General features: G+C 42.3%; 1 protein-coding gene across 4 annotated transcripts in view; it reads right to left on the reverse strand.

Moving 5' to 3' along the window:
• Positions 1–6,682: 6,682 nt before the first annotated feature.
• SNX10 (sorting nexin 10) overlaps positions 6,683–18,798 on the reverse strand; it is a 35,889-nt gene continuing 23,773 nt past the window's right edge. For 3 of the 4 annotated variants that reach the window (XM_075143513.1, XM_075143515.1, XM_075143514.1), the window contains exons 4-7: positions 18,388–18,488; positions 17,701–17,799; positions 9,284–9,499; positions 6,683–8,848 (exon numbers count right to left, since the gene is read on the reverse strand). In XM_075143513.1, the coding sequence (XP_074999614.1) occupies positions 8,770–8,848; positions 9,284–9,499; positions 17,701–17,799; positions 18,388–18,488 (495 nt within the window). In that variant the 3' untranslated portion in view covers positions 6,683–8,769. The remainder of the gene's footprint in view (positions 8,849–9,283; positions 9,500–17,700; positions 17,800–18,387; positions 18,489–18,798) is intronic. The other variant, XM_075143516.1, reaches the window with a different exon arrangement.

An 18,798-nucleotide genomic window follows, 5' to 3' on the forward strand; every position in this document is an offset into this window, starting at 1 on the left:
CTCTCACATGTTGGGGGGAGTGATGGGCTCCTTCAGGGGATGAGTCAGAGCAACTAAATTTCGTTAGGAACCAGCCTCCCTAGGCTGAAGTTAGCCTTTGAGAAATACTCTCCCCAACCTCAGGTACCTCAGTCTCATAATTCAAAACACAGAGCCTTCAAATGAACATCGGAAGTAAAAAACGGTGTGCGGACACAAACGGGAACACCAACTGGACTTTGTGGGTGAACTCCTGTCGCACACTGAGGTCTCTAATTAAAGCCCAATTTCATGGTGCTTTAATTAGACCAAGTGCAGACCAAGTCATTTGTTACTACCTGATGGTTGTTGCCTTTGAGGAACATAAGAACTGGATCAGACCAGCGGTCCCTGTGACTCTGAATCTGCTGTCGGACAGGGGCTTCCAGCGAACACCAGGAGAAGACCGCAGGGGCAAGACAGGCGTAGGGTGGTGCCTCCCTGGGATACCTGCCCAGCTCTCAGCCTCACACTGGCTTCACAGGGATAAAAACACAAGCCCAAAATTTGGCAAAAACCCCAAGAAATAGTCGTGTATCCAGAAAAACACAACTCATGGAGTGAGCTGCTAAAATATCTCAGGGGATCCAGGCCCAAGTGAAGGATGTCCTGAAGAACTCGGGGCTCTGTTTTCAAGTGTATAACACCCTCACCTGACCCAGGCTTTTAAGAGAGCTTGGCCACCTATGGCTGCTGGCTGCCTTTTCCTTGCAGAAACCCTTTTAAGAATGTGTTGCTTATATAGGAAATAAAATAAAATCAAGATTCCTGACACTCAGCTCAGAGGTGCGACTTCTGAAAAATCACAAGTGCTCCTTTTCTGAAGCACAAGGAGATACTGTTCTTTTAAAACTGTTCTAATTACCTGTGTAAATAACATGAAATAAGAACCTATGAGAGGTCTTAGAAACTGGAAATATATGGCATTTTGAGAGCACAAACATACAAAAAAGAAAGGATAGATTTTGTAGTCCACTTTATCAACGCTATTATTGATCTTCGGCATGCATTGAAGACTCAGGACTTAACATAAACATAAGTACACCGAAAACTTCTAGAATACTAGGAAATAAATCCCAAACTTCATCTCCTACCTATTGTCTTTCAGAAACAAAAATACATTTTCACTGTGTTTGAAAATTACTGTTTGAAAATGTTCTCTACTTCAAAGCAGACATTTTTCTGTTTTCAGGAAAAAAATTAACTATAGCACATTCTAAAAGGCCACCTATTGGTTCAAACAAGAATGTCATTTTTAATCTGAGTTCCATTCGGAAGACAGAATTTTTTCACCTCCAGTATAAGCAGCACAAAGTTTTTTCCATCTGCTTCAATTGAATCAGTGCTTGATATTTCTTAACCACTTCTACTCTGAAATTTGCATTCAGGATTTGCACATAAATTAAAACAGGCCTTCTGTATTGTTATCTGCAGCAAAGATATTTTTGTTCAGAAGGTTTAGCTGTGGCTTCTTTCTGTATTTGGTTTTCTATATCATGTTTTTGCTTTGCTTTCTGATTAACCATCAAATAAAAATAAGAATCTGGCAAAACGCCCATCTCGGCTGATGACTGTTTTCTTACCTACAAGCAAAAAACCAACCCCAACTAGTAAATGCTAGTAAATACTAGTAGTAAATACTAACTTTAAATTTGGGAGCACCCAAAATCATGGGTGTCACAGGAAAGTTCTACCACTCAGGCATATTTTAAATATATCCCTGGGAAGGAATCAGAGAAAGTGCAAATACTTATAATTACAATATCCATTTAAACTTAAAAGGTTTTGGTTTGTTGTTTGAAATAATTCTAAGCTCGGGCATATGCTGGCACATTTAACATGGAAATTAGCTGTGCCTGATCAACATTTTAACAAGAGGAACATTTGAGCAAAACCTATAGCTGCAGTAGTACCCGAGCGGTTTGCCACTCCTGATCATTAAAAAAAGCAAAGACAGACTCAGTGAGACAATGGCTGAGTTGGGTCTGTGTACCACCATAAAAGAGAAATTATTCCCTACCTTTGGGGGAAATCTGAGCTAGTTGACATGTGTGAAGATTTTTTAATTTATCAGGAGGCAGTAAGACAAAAGATATTCTTTGAAGGAGCACAATCAAATTGTAATCTATTAGTCTGGGTTGGTTTTTTTTTTGTTTTAAATCAAGTAGATTAAAGCTATGATCCAGATTATTAGCTGACAACTATGAGAGCAATGTAAAGGCTACCACGGAGCTAGATTTAGCCTCCACCCCCCCAAGGAGGACACAGTAGCCCTTCTCCAAAGAGTTTGCAATTTGGTAAGGGCAGGTCTCCAGCACCACGCGCTCAATCCCATGGAGATTCCCAAATTTAGGACTGAATGCTTGAGTTTTGGTACCAGAATTCATATAACCATCCTGGCACAGTGATGGGAGACAAGGCCAATATGCACATGGACAAGGTTGACCAGAGGATTCGAGCCACATAGGCCTTATTTGCTGCGTTTTAGTTTTAATCTGCATTTGCCATTACAGTCTTTGCAAACAATTGTGGTTTTACTGTCAATTCCCCCTGTTTTATATCTTTTCCCTTCTCCTGGTTATTATGCAGAAATGACCACAAGGAACAAATGGTGGATCTAAGCGATTGTGGAAGGGAAATGTTCAACTACCAAAAAGCATAAAGCAAAGAAACAAAGGGAAAAGGAGAAATACCCCTCCATCTTTGCATGGCATTTGTCACAAGAGTAGGTAAACACTTTGCAGGGAGAAATATGATGATGTCTCATGGAAACCTTTTAAAGTAATTTTTAACAACTGTGTTCACTACCAGCGCAGCCATTAACAGGTTGCCAGGAGAGAAAATAAAAGCCCCTAGACTGTTTCCATACAGTCTGCACCTGATGTTATTACATCAATGCCTAGAAATGATAATGGGATGAGGGCCCTCCCCAGCCAGGCACCGTGAAAAACTGTACTGAGAGGTTGTCGTGAACCAGCAGACAAAGGGAGTTTTCTTCCTCTCATCTTTGTATGTGGGAAGTTGAGGCACATCATGTGCAGAGTCACCCTCGCCCTGGCAGCATGGAGGCCTGTCCTTGCCCCCGGATCTCCCCCTTACCTGCCTTGAGCATCCTTTTCCCCCCTGGGGAAGGCATCACGGTCTGGGCTGGAAGACAGGTACCTCCCGGTCCCCACCTCCCCAGGATCACAACCCAAACACCTCTATCCCTAAATCCCTCCAGCCCTTGGCAGCCCAGAGCACATTCCTGGGACCTCTGATGCTGCAGCTCCAGGTGGTCGGTGGCTCCCAGGAGGCTCCATCTGAAGGTCTGGCCGAGAGGCAGCAAGCCCCACACTAATGCTGCAGACCTGACATTCAGGTGCCTTCCCCTTCCACCGTGCCAGGGCTGCCTTCGCGGTGTTTTCATTGCCACGGGGCCGGGAGAGCACCACTCTGGTGCCTGCACTCACCAGGATACGTCCCTCCTCTCCCTCCCCCTGCTCTGCTCCATACATGAATACATTTATCTCTTTTTTTTTTTTTCCTTTTGGTATTTATTTTTTTTTCTCTTTCCCATTACCCCTTTAATGCAGAGCAGGGCTGCTGATTACAAAAGAGGCAGTTTGACTCGAGCAATAGGTCTTCTTCACTAATCCTCACTGTCATGGAAATTCCAGCTGCTACAAGAATAAGAGGCTCAATCCATATTTGCCAGCTCTAATATGAAATCTGTCAGGGCCCAAATTAATGAGTTCCAAATTCCTTACATCACGATAACAGGTTAAGACTGGTCAATTAATTACATAAATCCTTCCCGATTCATTGTGCATTTTCAGGCGAGATTGTGTCTTACATAACCGGGTGACACAAGGCCTTTTGGCTCCTGTTGTTCCGCAGAAAGGCCTCCATTTCAGCGCGGCCTGCCTGCCACAGAGCCGGGTAAATGTCACGCCTTGCCTTTGCGCTGGCCCCTAATTGCTTTTGTATAAAAAATATAAAAAATTCTAAAAGATTTTTTTTTTTTTTTTTATTTTAGAAATTGCGGAGCCCGGCGCTGCCGTGCCGTGGGGGCCGGTGCGTGGGGGGCGGCGGGGGCTTCCCCGTGGGGGGCGGGGGGGCAGGTGCAGCCCCCCGCCCCCCCGGCTGAGCCCCATCCCTAGCGCGGGGGGCGCCTCCCTGCTTTGCCTGATTGCGGACCCGGGCGGCGACGGGAGGGGCGACGGGAGGGGGGGTGGGGAGCAGTAACACCGAGAAATAAACGAGGAATATTTTACAGCCCCCGCGGAAAGCCGCGGGGATGCGGCGCGCGCTCAGCGCGGGGGTCGCCGCCCCGCTCCGCGCCCCGCCCGGCTGCGCGCTTCTCGCTGACCCACAGCGCCCCCTGGCGGCGCGCCGCGGCGGGCGCGGCCGGGGGTGGCGCGGGGCGGGGGCGCCGCCTGCGCGGGGGGGGGTAGGAGGGACCCCGGGGCGGCGGGGGGCGCAACAGCGGGCTGCCGGGGGGTCGCGGAGCCGGTCCCCGCGCCCCCCCCCCGCGGGGAGAGCCGGTCTGGCGCCTTCCGCGGCCGTGCGTGGGCGCGGGGATGGGGAGGGGGCGCTGCTGGAGCGCGGGCGGCCACCCCCCCCCGCCGTTGCCATGGGCTGCGGTTGCCACGAGTTACCGGATCAAGGCCGGGCGGCTTCGCCCCCTGACAGCCGCCCCCCGCCGCGAGCGCGGGCCCGCGCGGGCACACGCGTGCGCGCACGCGGCCGCCGGCCGGCGCGCACCCCGCCGCCGCGAGCCGAGGCGTGCGCCGGGGGGGCGGCAGCCCCTGCCGGGCGGGGCGGAGCGGAGCGGAGCGGGGCGGAGAGGATCGGTGGCCCCAGGTAAGGCTCTCGCTCCGCGGCCGGCGGCCCCGGGGCAGGGCCGGGAGGGGACGGGGCGCGGGGAAGCGCCGGGCCGGGGGCGCAGCGGCGAGGAGCGGCGCTCCTGCCTCCCGGCGCCCCGGGGAGCGCGACCTGGGGTGCTGCCTGCCTTTTCTGGTTTTCCCCCTTTTTTTTATTTATTAAGGTTTTTACCCCGCGAGAGCAGCCGCTGCCGGGCAGCGCGGCGGCAGAGCCCCGCCGCCCGCCGAGCGACAGCTTCAGCAGCATCACACGGAAACACCCACGCGTGTGCTAGGGGTGCCTCGCGAATTAAAAATGCGGGGGGTTAAGCCTCAAGGGGAAAGTGTGATTTCTGTGTTATAAGGTCACTCGAATAATTTTCTAAGGGGTTTTTATCCCAGAAGGCGAAGAAGCGATTTAACACGTTACAGAGTATTTTTAACATCGAAGAAGAGAATAACCGTGTCTTTCCTAAAGCATTTAGGCCTTTCTTGAAAAGAACCAATCCGCTACTGGAAATAACGATTTACATTTTTGCAACACTGTACAAGCTAGCGGAGAAAGGTAAATGCCCTGGGCATTAGCACCGCTCCTGCTCTTGCAATCACAGAGGGACAGCACAGAAACGTACAGGTTTTATTCTTCCCACCCCTGAACAGCCTGAGTTCAGTTGTACCTTGTATTTCACAACGGAGCAAGTCACAAATACTGTGTACTTATGTAATTTAAATATTGCTCTGGAAAAAATGTCAATATATCACATGCCAAAAAAAGACTTGGACACAGAATTTTGCAGTGTTAAATGGTGGGACATTTAAGGGTATAAATTTTCTCAACGCTTATAAAACTGCACTGCTATTTAAATGAAAATTTTCTTTCCAAAAGACAATTTTTCTCATCCTTCTTGAAAGTATATTTCAATGACACTGTAAGTAACAGGTTGCCTAATACTAGTTTACAATATCCTGAAGTTTCACGTTATAGAATTTGATACACGACTGGAGTTATTTTCACTTGTTTGTATTTTCTAAAAAACCAGTAACAACAAAACCAAAACCAAACACCACTTAATGTGTGTATGTGTGTGTATATATATACATATACACACACACACATACACACACACATATCACAAAAATAGTACAGTAGTTATATATGGGAAGTCATGAAGTGATTAGGATATTGATATTGAAATAAAGGAAACCTTACTGGCAGGTTTAAACACAAGATAAATGCTATACTTTCTAATTACTTAAAAGCTTTTAAGAAATCATAAAAATGAGACTATAAAGTTCTAAGCAAAAGATAAAGCAAAGTTTCTGAGTGCAGAATTATTGCAATTAGAATTAGCAACAGTAATTAGATATTACAAACACGATATTAGCCTATTTAAAAAACTAGTACGAAATATCAGCATTATTGACAACTAAAAAATGGGAATCAAAATACCAGTGATCAACTGAATCAAAATTACAAAGTGTTGAAAAAAATCACCAAATCATTGAAGTCATAAAAGACATTAAAAATTGGGTTTTTAAAATTTGTAACAGTTACATTTAAATGTTCCAAATTAAACAAAATGTCTTAAAGCATTTATATGCTATTACATACAGCTGATACAAAAAGAAGACATACTAGAACATAGAATACTTTTCCTTTTCTTTTAATAAGAAAAATTCCAGTAATACTAGCCATACAAACAGCATTCAAAAGAAATATTTAAACTAATTTCTGTCAAAGCTGGGAAGAAAGTTCCGTTATAGTAGTCTTAGAATTTTTGAAAAGGGTGACGAAGAAAATCACAGAACAACAACAGAACTATTAGAAAACAAATATTTATTTCAGAAATATCTAAATTTCAAAAACACTCACTGGCATACAGATAAGCTCCTAGAATTAAAAAATAGCCACAAAAGCTCTCCAAACCTTGTACTTCTGTAATTTTTGTCAGATATTGAGGACGTGTTAGTAGGCCAGAATTGTAAAGTGCTTCAAGAGTTTAGCTCAATCTCTTAAAACAAAATAAAAGAACCACTACCCTAATATTGTGTTAAATAAAAACATTAATTTATTTCTCAGCCATTCTTCCAGGTTTTGTTTCTATATTTTTCCCATCTTTTAAATAAATTTCCTAAACAATTTTTCTTGTAATGTGCCTGCTCAAAAAAAAAAAAAAGTTAAGTAATCAAACATCTCTGCCTGGCAATAATAGCTCTTTTTTAAGCTACTTTTTGTGATAACTTGTTGCTTTAATTAAATGTTATCACTTTTACATTAAAATAGCTTTGCTGCTAACTCACACACAAGCTGAGAAGGTGAATAGATACATTTGTGCAATTCAGTAAGACTGAGCAAAAAGAAACACGGGTATTTATCTTATAAAAGTGCTACCATCAACAAAATACGGTGGCTTAAAGTAGTTACCTAAGAGATGCTATCCTCGGGCTATTAAAACATGTTTCTAAAATTACACAGATTCCCAGCTGGATGCTTTAAAAAAGCCTGCCCACACACGCCTATGCTAACCTTTATTATCTGGCCATTTAATAATCTATTCTTTCTGTAATTCACAGGTTTAAAATGCTCCTTCTTTGAAAATATCCACAGAATTCTTAAAAAAAAAAAAAAAAAAAAATCCATTTCTAGGCTGGTAACTACAGCACTGAAGTTAATGGGAGCTTTGCTAGGGTGATCAGACCCCCAAGCTCTTTTTAATAGCAGTTAAATGTCAAATATAAATACAACACCACAGTGAAACATATTCCTTTGACAGAATCTGGGACAAGACACTACGCAGCTGCTGTTAACAATAAAGAGCAAAACTGACGTTTAATCAAAATAAGTGTTGGTGGTTACGAAGTTGTGTTCAAGCCTGCCTTTTGTTTGTGAAAAAGTCAATACTCCAACGTGTTAACTACAGCCGCAATGAAATCAGCAGCTCCTGTTACTCCCAAAGAGTGGAGAGGTCCACGTCCGTACAGCATGTTACAGCTGCGTGATTATCATCATCTACTCTCCCTTTAAACTGCTAAACTAAAACATCTCTCCTGGTGTCTTCAAATATGAGTGCCTAAAGTTAAACATGCTGGGTGAAATCCTGGCCCTAGCGAGGTCGATGCAAAATTCAGCCGTGGGTTGCAATGGACCTCATCCAGGATTTTCACTGGGAACGAGTATCTGTAATTCCCTGTGAACCGAGAATCTCCAGCAAGCCTAGAAATGACGTCATTTTTATTAATATTTCTAACTTCTAAGCAACCATGCTCAAGAATTTTGGCCTTCAGTTCTTATGCATGATAAAACCAAGCTTTCCACAAACATTGCAGAAAGACCAGAGGAAGATATATTTATATCTCAAATTGTCAGCGGCATATAGTTTGTACAAATGTTGTTTTGCTGATGTTGCTGAGCTACTTTAAAAAGTGAATACCTTGTGGGGTATGTAATTTCATCACCAATGTCAGATGACTTCTAAAGATGAAACTTCTCTGATGCAAATTACAAAAAGATGCTTTGAATATATTTAATATGATATACCAACTTTTAAGCTGAGGAATTAAGTCATCTTTATTTTTCCAGATCCGAGACATGCACTCACTAAGGGAAATATTTTAACTGCCACATATGTCAGCAGAGCGTGACTTACCCAATACTGAGATTTTAATAGTCACAAAACCCTGAATGTAATACGTAGCGTGTAGACCTGAATCAACATACATAATAAATCAACAAAGAAATAGTATCAAGGTCCGTTTTGAAAATTTTGTAAGGATATATGGTTGTATTGACGATGCGTCTTTCAGGTACACGTTACCACCCAGCCGTGTTTACGTGGTGTGCATAACCAGTAAACAGAGCAAAAACTGCTTTGGACTGTCCTTAAGATAGCAATACAGGAATGATTTTTCATGATTCTTCAGAAGCTGGGCTTGCTTTACATCCACATGAAATGCTGTCATCACGAGGTCCGAGCCCGGAGGATGAACTGCAGAAAAGGGGAGAGGAAAAAAAAAAAATAAAAGGAGGAAATTGGTTTTCACAACACACTCAAAGCCTGAGTAACAGAGGAGAACTTTAATTATCTCCAGTCACAAAGAGAGACAGGAAATTTGGACTTTTAATTAGCCATTTGGAGTGCAGTTGGATATTTTTTTAGCAAGATAATTTAAACGCGAATAATTCAAGTCTGACTAAATGAAATTCACATAATCAGAATGCAGATAATTGAATTTCTACTGCATTCATTAATTCAGTGTGGAGGTGTGTGTGAAGACTTCTATGATGAGCTGTCACAGCTCAATAAAATCTCAGTCAATTAATTTTTTCATTATCTTAGTATTACATCAACAAAAAAAGTGAGGCATGCGCGTATGTATGTATGTATATACAATCTCAGAAAGTAAGGAAATACAGAAATCACCTCTCTGAATCAGAGTCCGCATCGTTTTTTCCTTTTTTTCTCTCTTCATCTTCTACAGGAAAGCGTCTGTTCAAAGAGGCGAACTTATGAATCGCATCGGCAACAGAGTATTTGGTCTGTCCAGACACACAAGCCTCCATATCTTCTGGGCTTAGCTGAGTCTGTAAGAAGAGGTGAAGCCTACTGTCTGAAAGCAATAATGCGTCTTGTAGGATCCTGGAAAAAGAAAAAAAGTCAAATGTTCTTACACAGATGCACATACACACATATATTCTGAAGTGTTTTACCAGAGCAAATTCTAAATGATGTCCTGCTTTTAAGTTTTCAGATGAATCCTAAATCAGTAACAGAAGGTAATGAACATATTAAAATGATTAGGTGTGTGTTACTTTCTTATTACATTATTTGGAACTTTAGGTGAGTAAAAACACGAAGCTAATAGTTAGGCACATCTGCTATTAGAATAACTTCAAGGACATTTCTTCCATTTAACCATCTGTTATTACCACATGGATCAATTAATGATTTTTAGGCAGTTGGAGGCATATACTCTTACGAAAATTTGGTCTCCATTTGAGAAGTCTTTTTTTTTTTTTTAATAGCTAAGCTTTTTTAAAAATTACAAGTCACCAATTTCTTTGGTGAGGGAAAGAAGTGTGTACGGAGACAGAGGACTTCATACACACGCAGTGTCAGGACTTTGAAAGACCTGTAAACAACAGAGCCAACACTAGCCAGAATAATTTACACTTTTACAAATATGCGTACATTTAAGCTAGAATGAAAATGCTAATACTGAACGCTGATTTAAATTTTTCAGGGAAACAAACAGTTTTCAGGGAAACTTAAATACTATTTCATTCCAGCTATTCTTTTCAAAAGTCCATTGTAGTCTTTGGTTTATATGTATTTTAAATTAAGTCTTCATATAAATTTAGCACAGAGTATTTACTTACATCAAGTGAAAGTAAACAAAATGCAGTACATTCCAGTAACACAGAAAGTTGTGGAGATACTTTTACAAGGACTGAGAATTGAGGATCATCATCATTATTTTGGCAGGGGGAGGGGGGACGGAGGGGGCAACTTTGCTGCAACATTTCTCTAAAGAAGGAATTCTTTAATACACAAATCCTAGAATGATTAACAAATGACTCTTTTTTTTATATGTACATGTAATTTTACTCATGTAATAAAGTCATCAGAGCCTACGACCATGCCAAACAGTGCTCCACCAAAAATTATTAAAATTTTTAACAAATTAAATTTGTTAAGTTAAAATTTAAACAAATCAAAACTATTAAGAGTCAGTATTTACCTATTTCTACCCATTTAGGTTACAGTTGTTACCAAAAAAAGTCATTGCTATGCAGTAGCAAACGAGATGACATTAATGTAAGAACTAGCAAGAGCAGAAAGAAATATTGCATTCTATAGGTACTCTGACTAAAATGAAAAGTATAACTGATTAGTTCCTTCTCTCAAATAAGATTAATGGTGTGTTTGGACTGTAATGTTTTAAAACACAAATACGTTCTGAAAACTGTTCTCTAAAGTGGCCAACATTACAATAACGTTTAATAAATACACTAAAGGATTTCTGGCTTCACCTAAGCCTACAAAAATCTGTCAAATCAAAATAAGTAATGAGAGATATCTAACTGAAAATGTGGGATATTTGTGTACAAGCACACTTCATTTGCCTAGGTAAACACACACACAGTCTCAACCAAGTAACTCAAACTTTGACACCTTCCGATGAGGAAATGTCTGCAATAACCCTAATGATCTACCAGGTGCATTGGAAATTCAGTCTGAGAAGGACCAGATTTTGCTGAAGTTCAAAATAAGCACACTTTCATACCTAGAGAAAGCCTTTTTAATCCAATCTAAATTCTCACAATTTTACTTAAAAACAAACACAGCAAAGAGACATCTGTAAAATCAATGCATGCAGTGTATTAATATACAGAAAAACTTCTTCGTAGTCTAAAAGAAGCCAGCAAATACTGTGTAAAAATTATTCAACACACGGAATTTACAGGTCTACACACCTTGACAGCACCAGCTTCATGAATACAGTTTGAAAAGCCATCATTCAGCGGCCACTAAAAGAGAATTTCAGCCTTGACTCTTGATAAACATACATTCCAAACAAAAACAAACATTGCAACAAAAACTAAAAGAAAAAGTATCATTCCACACAATAAATCCACATTTATAGTTTATGCAATTGGGGGAGTAAATACTCTCCTTCCTCTTTTCTTCCTCTTTAAAAAAAAAAAGAAAAAAGAAAAAGGAAAAAAAAGAAAAATAACATGCTGGAGTTTACCGTAGAGTAACTAGAGTTACTGTTTTTTCCCAGGCTTATGAGCACAATGAGGGGATGCACATTTCTGCAATTCTAACATTTGCGTGTCTAATAGCAAGTAACCCAGCAAAAAGCCAAGACATTAAATTCTGTGGATGGCATTTAGTTTCACAGATTTTCCTCTTGCCGTACCTTCAAAAGTTTCCTGCCAACCAGCGAAAACACAAGTAACTAACTGTTCATGAGATTACACCACACTTACAGCTCTGTTGCTGTTTGAAATGTATTTTATTTTCTTTATAAAATAATGGGTAATCTTTAAAATTGATTTTAGATGGTTTGAGGCATTACACCAGAGAGGTAATGAGCACTAATGTCAATGATATTGGACACAAATTCATTTTAGCTTTATTTCATGTCCAGTACAATTCTGCTAAGCCTTGAACTGCTAAAGCACTGTTATTAACTCGGCAGTAACCTAACACATGGAACAGCAAACAAAAGTGATAAGAGTGCAGACTGATCAGGACCTCAAGGCTACTGTCCTTTTTCTGCAGCTATAATTCAATTTCCAATTTTACTTTACATTGGACTCATTATTTCACAGTAATTTTCTTTTCTGCTTCATAGTGCCATCTGGAGGGGAAAGGAGTGAAGAGAAACCAAGGCGAAGAAATGGAAAGATGTTCATAAAGCTAATCACACACACACATGTATATACATATATGTGTGTGTGAGTGTGTGTATGTATATATGTTCAGAAGGGGGGAAGGGACCAAACACTCAATGCGTTTTGCAGGCCATTTAAAACCATCCTGAAAGCAAATATATGAACACCTTTCACCCAGTCATACCCTTGAAGCATTTCTTCTTTCTTTTAATTAAAAAATAACTTCTGCTTTCTCCCCCCCCATCTGAACCAACAGGTTAGATTGCTTTTTAATTGCATCCTTCAAGCAATCAAAATGAAAAATAAATTCTGCGCTATCCGTAAGCATTATGCTTTCCTGTTCAAAATACTCCTTCTTCAAGGAAATAACCATACATTTGTCACCAGATGTTACTAGCGGTATTAATTGCTGGAATAGCAGTTGCTCTCCAGGGCTTTCACTGTCCTGGGGACTCACTGTGTGAACGGTTGTAGATCTAAAAAATAGATTCAGCTCCAAGGACTTTAAAAAAAAGAATTCAAAATTACAAAACACAACCTAACGAATTAAAAAGGCAAGAGGGAAGGCGGAGTGTCATAACATTAATACTCGGATGTCTTAGCAGAGGCTGAACGCGTGCGCAGTTTGAACACAACCAGTAGCACGCCCGGTGCTTCTCAAACAGTTTTATTACAGCCAGCGTCAGTGCAAAGCTGCGGTTACCGCGATGTAAATCAGCTCTCGCTGCCGTCGCGCTAATGGAAGAGTCATGGCTCACGGTGATAATTCCTATGAACTGGCCGGGCGTATTTAAGAGAACAACAGACTTTCTGTGCACGCCTGGAATAAGAACGAAAGGCTAAATCCTGCAAGTCTTGATCCCATCAGTAGTCATTACTTGTCAGAGATCTCACTCCTCTCAGCCAGATTGCTCACATGCATAATGACTGCTTATGTGATTAAGGGGGCTGCAGGATAAGGCTCTACATTTGAATTAGAGATAATAAAACCATTTTTTATTCATGGCCATGTGAATCTTTGTTTGTAAGCTTTCAGTAAATGCTCGTGATCTCTAGACCTTTAAAGAAGCAGGGCCAAAAAACGTCACTTTACAACCAAAAGAAATAATGTCATTTTTGAGGAAATGTTGGATACTATACGAGGAGTATTCCTCCTTCCCTGTGTTATGGCAAGAACATTTACAAAAGACAAAACATGTGTTTTGTCTTATTTGGACAAGGTCCAAAATCTGGTTTTCTTCAACATGATTTTATTAGGTATATTATACACTGTTCTGCTGGAGGAGAACAACATATGGCTGAACACTACAACTTAATCCTAACTAAAGATTTCCTGTATCTACTGTAACCTAATACAATGACAGATGCACACTCGCATGTGTGTGGAAGGTTAACACTCCGATTTTGTTTTCGACAAATTTACTCTGCCCATTTACATCACATCATGAGAGCAAGGGGAAGAAAAAAAAAACCACCCCAGGAGCTGAGAGGCGGGGGACGACAGCCTGGGCTGTGGTGCCCTCTATTGAGCACCCAGCCCCTCAGCCCCAGCCCGCAGCAAACAAAGCCCCAGCTTCCTCTTAAAAAAGGCCGACTCTGTTTCCTCCTTCATTTTTTATCAGGCAGGAAACGTTACTGAGAGCGAGCAACTGCGAAGCAACTGTTGGGCATCTGATAATGCATACGTTTAAGACAGAATTAAGCGATGCGCGCCTGCTAGGCGTTACTCGCTCACCAGATAGGAAATACTAGCAAGGCTCCATTGGAAAGAGGCAGCCACCACACGCCCGAGGAGATCCCACCTGGCCACGGCCGCCGACGCTCCTGCCTGAGCCCCAGCGAGCTGCCATCCATCCCCTTTGGAGCCAGTCTCCTGCTTTCCGCATCCCTGAGAGAGCACCCAGTGGAGACACCTCCAGGAGAGAGTCCTCCGACCCTGCACCAGCTCCTGCTTGTGGGACCGCGGTGGGGAAGGTAAGGAGGTGTGAGAAGGAGGGCAAAACCCTGACCACCTCCAGAGAACGGCTCTGCCTTAGGCAGCCGAGTTTTGGGTGGCTTGTTTGGCACCAAATGAGCCCGAAGCACAGCCATCCAGAGCAGCGGCACTCTGGATGCCCTTCATCTCCTGTGGATCCGAGCACTGCATTTCTCCAAACTCCTAGTATGTTTTCCACCCCATCATAAACTGCATGTTTGAAAACTAATTGAAGACTAATCCTTTTTCCTAAACCACATAAGTTTTTGGGATCCAACGGTATTCAATAAAAAAGTGTCAGTGATTGAACCCAACTTCATTTAAAATGGTTTTGTTAATTCGCTTTCTAATAAGCAAGCATGGATGATCTTCTATGAAGGTTATCTAAATCCTGAAGTTCAACCTGTGTAGCTAAAAAGGGATGAAAGCAAAGAGGATCTTACAGAACCTAGTATTGTAAGACAGTGTTTTAATTTTGACCTCCAATTTAAGAATAAGCTTTTCCTGTGAATTTACAGACATCCTCAAAGGTATGAGAATACTTACCAGGAAAAACACATAATTTTCCTTATTCTTACGATGTAATTCATAATTGAAGAGGGGCTAGCTGGCTTCCGTTAATGCAAATGGCCTCTTGAAATATTAAATTATGCCCAGACAAGAAGTGAGCTTTACAGCTCTTCATCACTCAGATAATAACCTGTAAGACAAGCAGGTCTTACCCTGCATTTGTGCAGTTATGCCAAATCAAAATGGGTCACCTGTTCCCAGATCTCACCAAACCCTACTGCTTTGCTGTAGTTTCCAGCTGTTGGCCTAATTCTCACGCTACCGTGCTCAGCACGGAGAGGCTTCACAAAGGCTCTAAGTCAGCACCTTGCCCTGAGCGAACTCGTTCTGGAGTGACGCGTGAAGGAGCACAAGAGAACTCCATAGCTGTCCACGTATAGGCAATATGGAGGAGCTCCCAGGGCCAGGAGCCGAATACCGGAGAGCCTATAGCCACTCGATCCTTACTCCCCTGGCACGAGGCTCCTGTCTGGGCAGAGGCGACAGGAACCTGCTCACGCAGCAACGGGGCACAAAGTGAGACTGTGAAAGACCTAAACTCCATTTCAGAGATGGCTCGGATCCTGATAACCTCACAAGGCACTGAGTGCAGAGAGGAGCTCAGGTTCCCGCATCGCATGTGGGCATTTGAAAAAAATGTTACCTGCGAACCTCTCCCTTGACAGGTCCACATAGGCTCAAGTCCCATTTCTTCCCACTGTCACAAAGAAACACCAGCGGGGCTCTGAGCCTGTGCACGGCGACTGCTATCATTGCCAGGGTGAACGGAGCACTCGGCTTTGCAGTTCTGGGTTACACCACCCCATGCAACTACTTTCTGACTCCCTGCCCACCCCCTTCCTAATATACCAGGGAGGTCCTGCTTCCCCTGGCATTGCCACACTACAGAACATGCAGCATCCAGACCTAGAGCTTTACTAAAGTCAAGCGTGTGTGTGTATATATATATACACATACACACACACGTCAATGAGGACCACAAATGCAATTTCAGAGAAAGAAATCATAACCTTTGGTTCAGACTCATAAAAAAAAGGAAGGAAAAAAAAAAAGCATCATGGCAGGCTAGCTGAGCCAGAAAAAAGATCCCTTCTGCAAGCAGCAGCAGCAGCAGCACAGAGGTGCCAGCCAGCAGAGGGCAATGGTACAGCATGCAAGGTGCCAAGCCAATTCATCACAACACAACTCTATCTCTGAAAATTCCTTCCAACTATTCCCCAGGGCTGACAGAAAGCTGACACCTTTCTAAACAGCATCCAAGTTCAAACATTTAAATCGTTACCTTACAACAGAGATGCCTCTTTTCCCACTCCTGGACTACTACAGCAGCCAGGTAAAACGCTCCACGTGCTGCCATTTTCTGCTGTCAGTACCCATTTAAGCTACAGACATCCACAAAATTGGAGAGTGAGGATGTGTTTTAAGGGAATCTACCTCTCTGTTTTGCCTTCTAAAGCACAGACAGTGGTTGTAAATATTTTTGACGCTGCAATACTGTACCCTGTTACCAGATTGGCCTAGTTGCTGTTTTAAAGTGAGAGTGATTTTGGAAACGCACTACTCCATGGGGCAGCACAGCTAAGCTAGAACTGCTCAGACCCAGGGACCTGAACTACCACACCCTTTGTATGGCCATTAATATCATTGCCTCTAGAAGCGCAGCCACTCTATTTCACCATCCTTCTTTCCTGCGGTGCAGAAAAAAACCTCTGCTCCTTTCTGCTTTCCCTTCCCTGTCTCACACGCCTTCAACCAGTATTTATTGGCTATCCTTTTGGCCACAGATCCTATATAACTGTATACAGAATGTTATTTCTGTAGTGGCTAGCTCTCTCTGCCTTCAGCTGTTAAGCCTAACAAATATACCTCAGGACCAATGATTTGTTGTCCGTTAGGGAGGCTTATAATTATAATACACTGACTGGAAAAATAGTGGTTCATTATTCCTCTACCCTCTGACCATAAGGCTTAAAGCCTACTTAAATGATTTGCTTTTTTCCTGTGCTTATGCAGTTCTGATTCATGGAAACATTGATGCTGAAAGAAGATGAACAGCCTCTACCCACAGCGTTTTACCATGCCCTTACCCCGAGCAGTGGCTAAAAAGAGCTAGCGAATGTATGCACAACTCCTGCCCCAGCAGCCGTGAGCAGCCTGCTCTCACACCAGCAGTGCCAGGCTACTATGAGAATGGCAGAGAAAGCAGAAAATTACACCAACAGAGTCTCCGCCACTGCAGAAGGTGAAGTGGCTACAGCAGCGGGACTGAGGGATGCAGTACTGAAACTCGTACAGAACCCCCTTGTAACGCAGGTCAGGCTCTAGCTGAGTCTGATGAATGATTTTATACAGATTGCAGCTGTACTGAAAATGGTCACAGCTGCTAGAGCTTGTTTATGTTAGTGGGACTGGTAAACAAAGTAATTGGCATTGTAGGAAATATCTGTTAGGAGATCTCGCTGCAGAATTTTCCCAGGCTCCCAGGGGTCTAGCCCACAAAGACACTGATTTTCCATGAACATAAAGAGGGAGAGAAGTCTGTTTCCTTGTGTGAGAATATCTAGCTCATTCCTGAAAGCTAGAAATAGACATGACGGTGAAAGATCGCCCACCCTTACTACACAATTGCGAAGTGACATAAATCCAAAACTATTATTGATAACCAATGCAATGAAACACAATGGAAAAGCCCCCGTTGAAGTTTCCTTATAACCAATAGCGCTGAAGTCACGTGTATGAAATATGACTGTGCAAATAAAAAATAAAATCAAATGTGTAACATGTACAGATGACCACACGGTGGCTCTCAAGTACCAGAGATGAGCTATTTTAAACCAGGAAATTGATGACATCATAAAAATGCCAACACCTCTAGGATAGGCTGTACTTACTTTTCCAGGAATTCTTGAAGACCCTGCCGGCGATGGTCCACGTGATGAGGATTATTCATATTGAAAAAGGGAGTTTTGGATGGCAGTTCAGGTAGCTGTCTTTATAAACAAGAAGCAAATACACAGTTAAAACCAAATCTGAAACAGCGGAGAAAAATGCAATAAGCAAATGCCAACCCTGAGCATGTGAAAATCACAGGTCATGTTCCAGAAGCTCAAGAAATCGAATTTGGGAACACAAGGTTGAGAAACTGGAGGGCTTCTCACACGCCTCAAAGGGAAAAATAAATTAATCTTATTTTTCTGGTCCAGTTGTTAAGCCTGCATGCGTGTCTGGCTGGGTCTCCTGCAGGTCCTTGCAGAACCTAAGCACATCGTAAAAACGCAGAGAGGAGGTACGTACACCTACGCTAGATTGCTATTTCTGCTACCTGTGCATAGCAAAAGGAAACGCAGATCAAATCTGTTGCAAATTGGAGGGCAGCTCACCAAACAAAGGCTATCAGTACAGACCCATTCTTCTGTGTTTAAAGCAGAGAAAATGCCTTGTACAGAATAAACTTGTGCTAGTAAGAAACAGAGGACGCTTTCCAGCTCCGATTTCTGTAATTCTCAGAATTAAGATGAAACAATCCTCCCCTTCCATGACTGACAGATTATTAAATAGCCATAAATAAAGTTGCTCACATAAGCACTGCATTGCTCTGAAGCCTCTGCCGAAGCCAAACAAATTCTCGAAAGCGTCGTCTAACACAAGATGTTTTCCTTGTAAAGCACATACTGTTTGTCTGTTGGGAAATAAAAAACATTTTACTTTGTAAATCAGCTTAAGCTAAAGTGCAGGCATGGTATTAAAAACACACCCAAGATGCTAATCCCTGAGACACCAATGGAAAGCTTGACGTTAATTCAGTTTAGGTTAAGGGCTATGCGTTAACTCAGACAGGACTGGTGACATTTTCTACTGCTTCTCAGGGAAATATTTTTCATAGCTTTTTTTCTTTGTAAAAGGAAGAGATCTGGATTACAGTACAACTTGCAGTAACAGGAAAAAAGTTTCAGCAGATAATGCAATCTTTGCAGGGAAAAAAATAATGT

Source organism: Calonectris borealis, chromosome 2 (genome assembly GCF_964195595.1).
Source record: "Calonectris borealis chromosome 2, bCalBor7.hap1.2, whole genome shotgun sequence".
In the NCBI taxonomy this organism is placed as follows: Eukaryota; Metazoa; Chordata; class Aves; order Procellariiformes; family Procellariidae; genus Calonectris; species Calonectris borealis.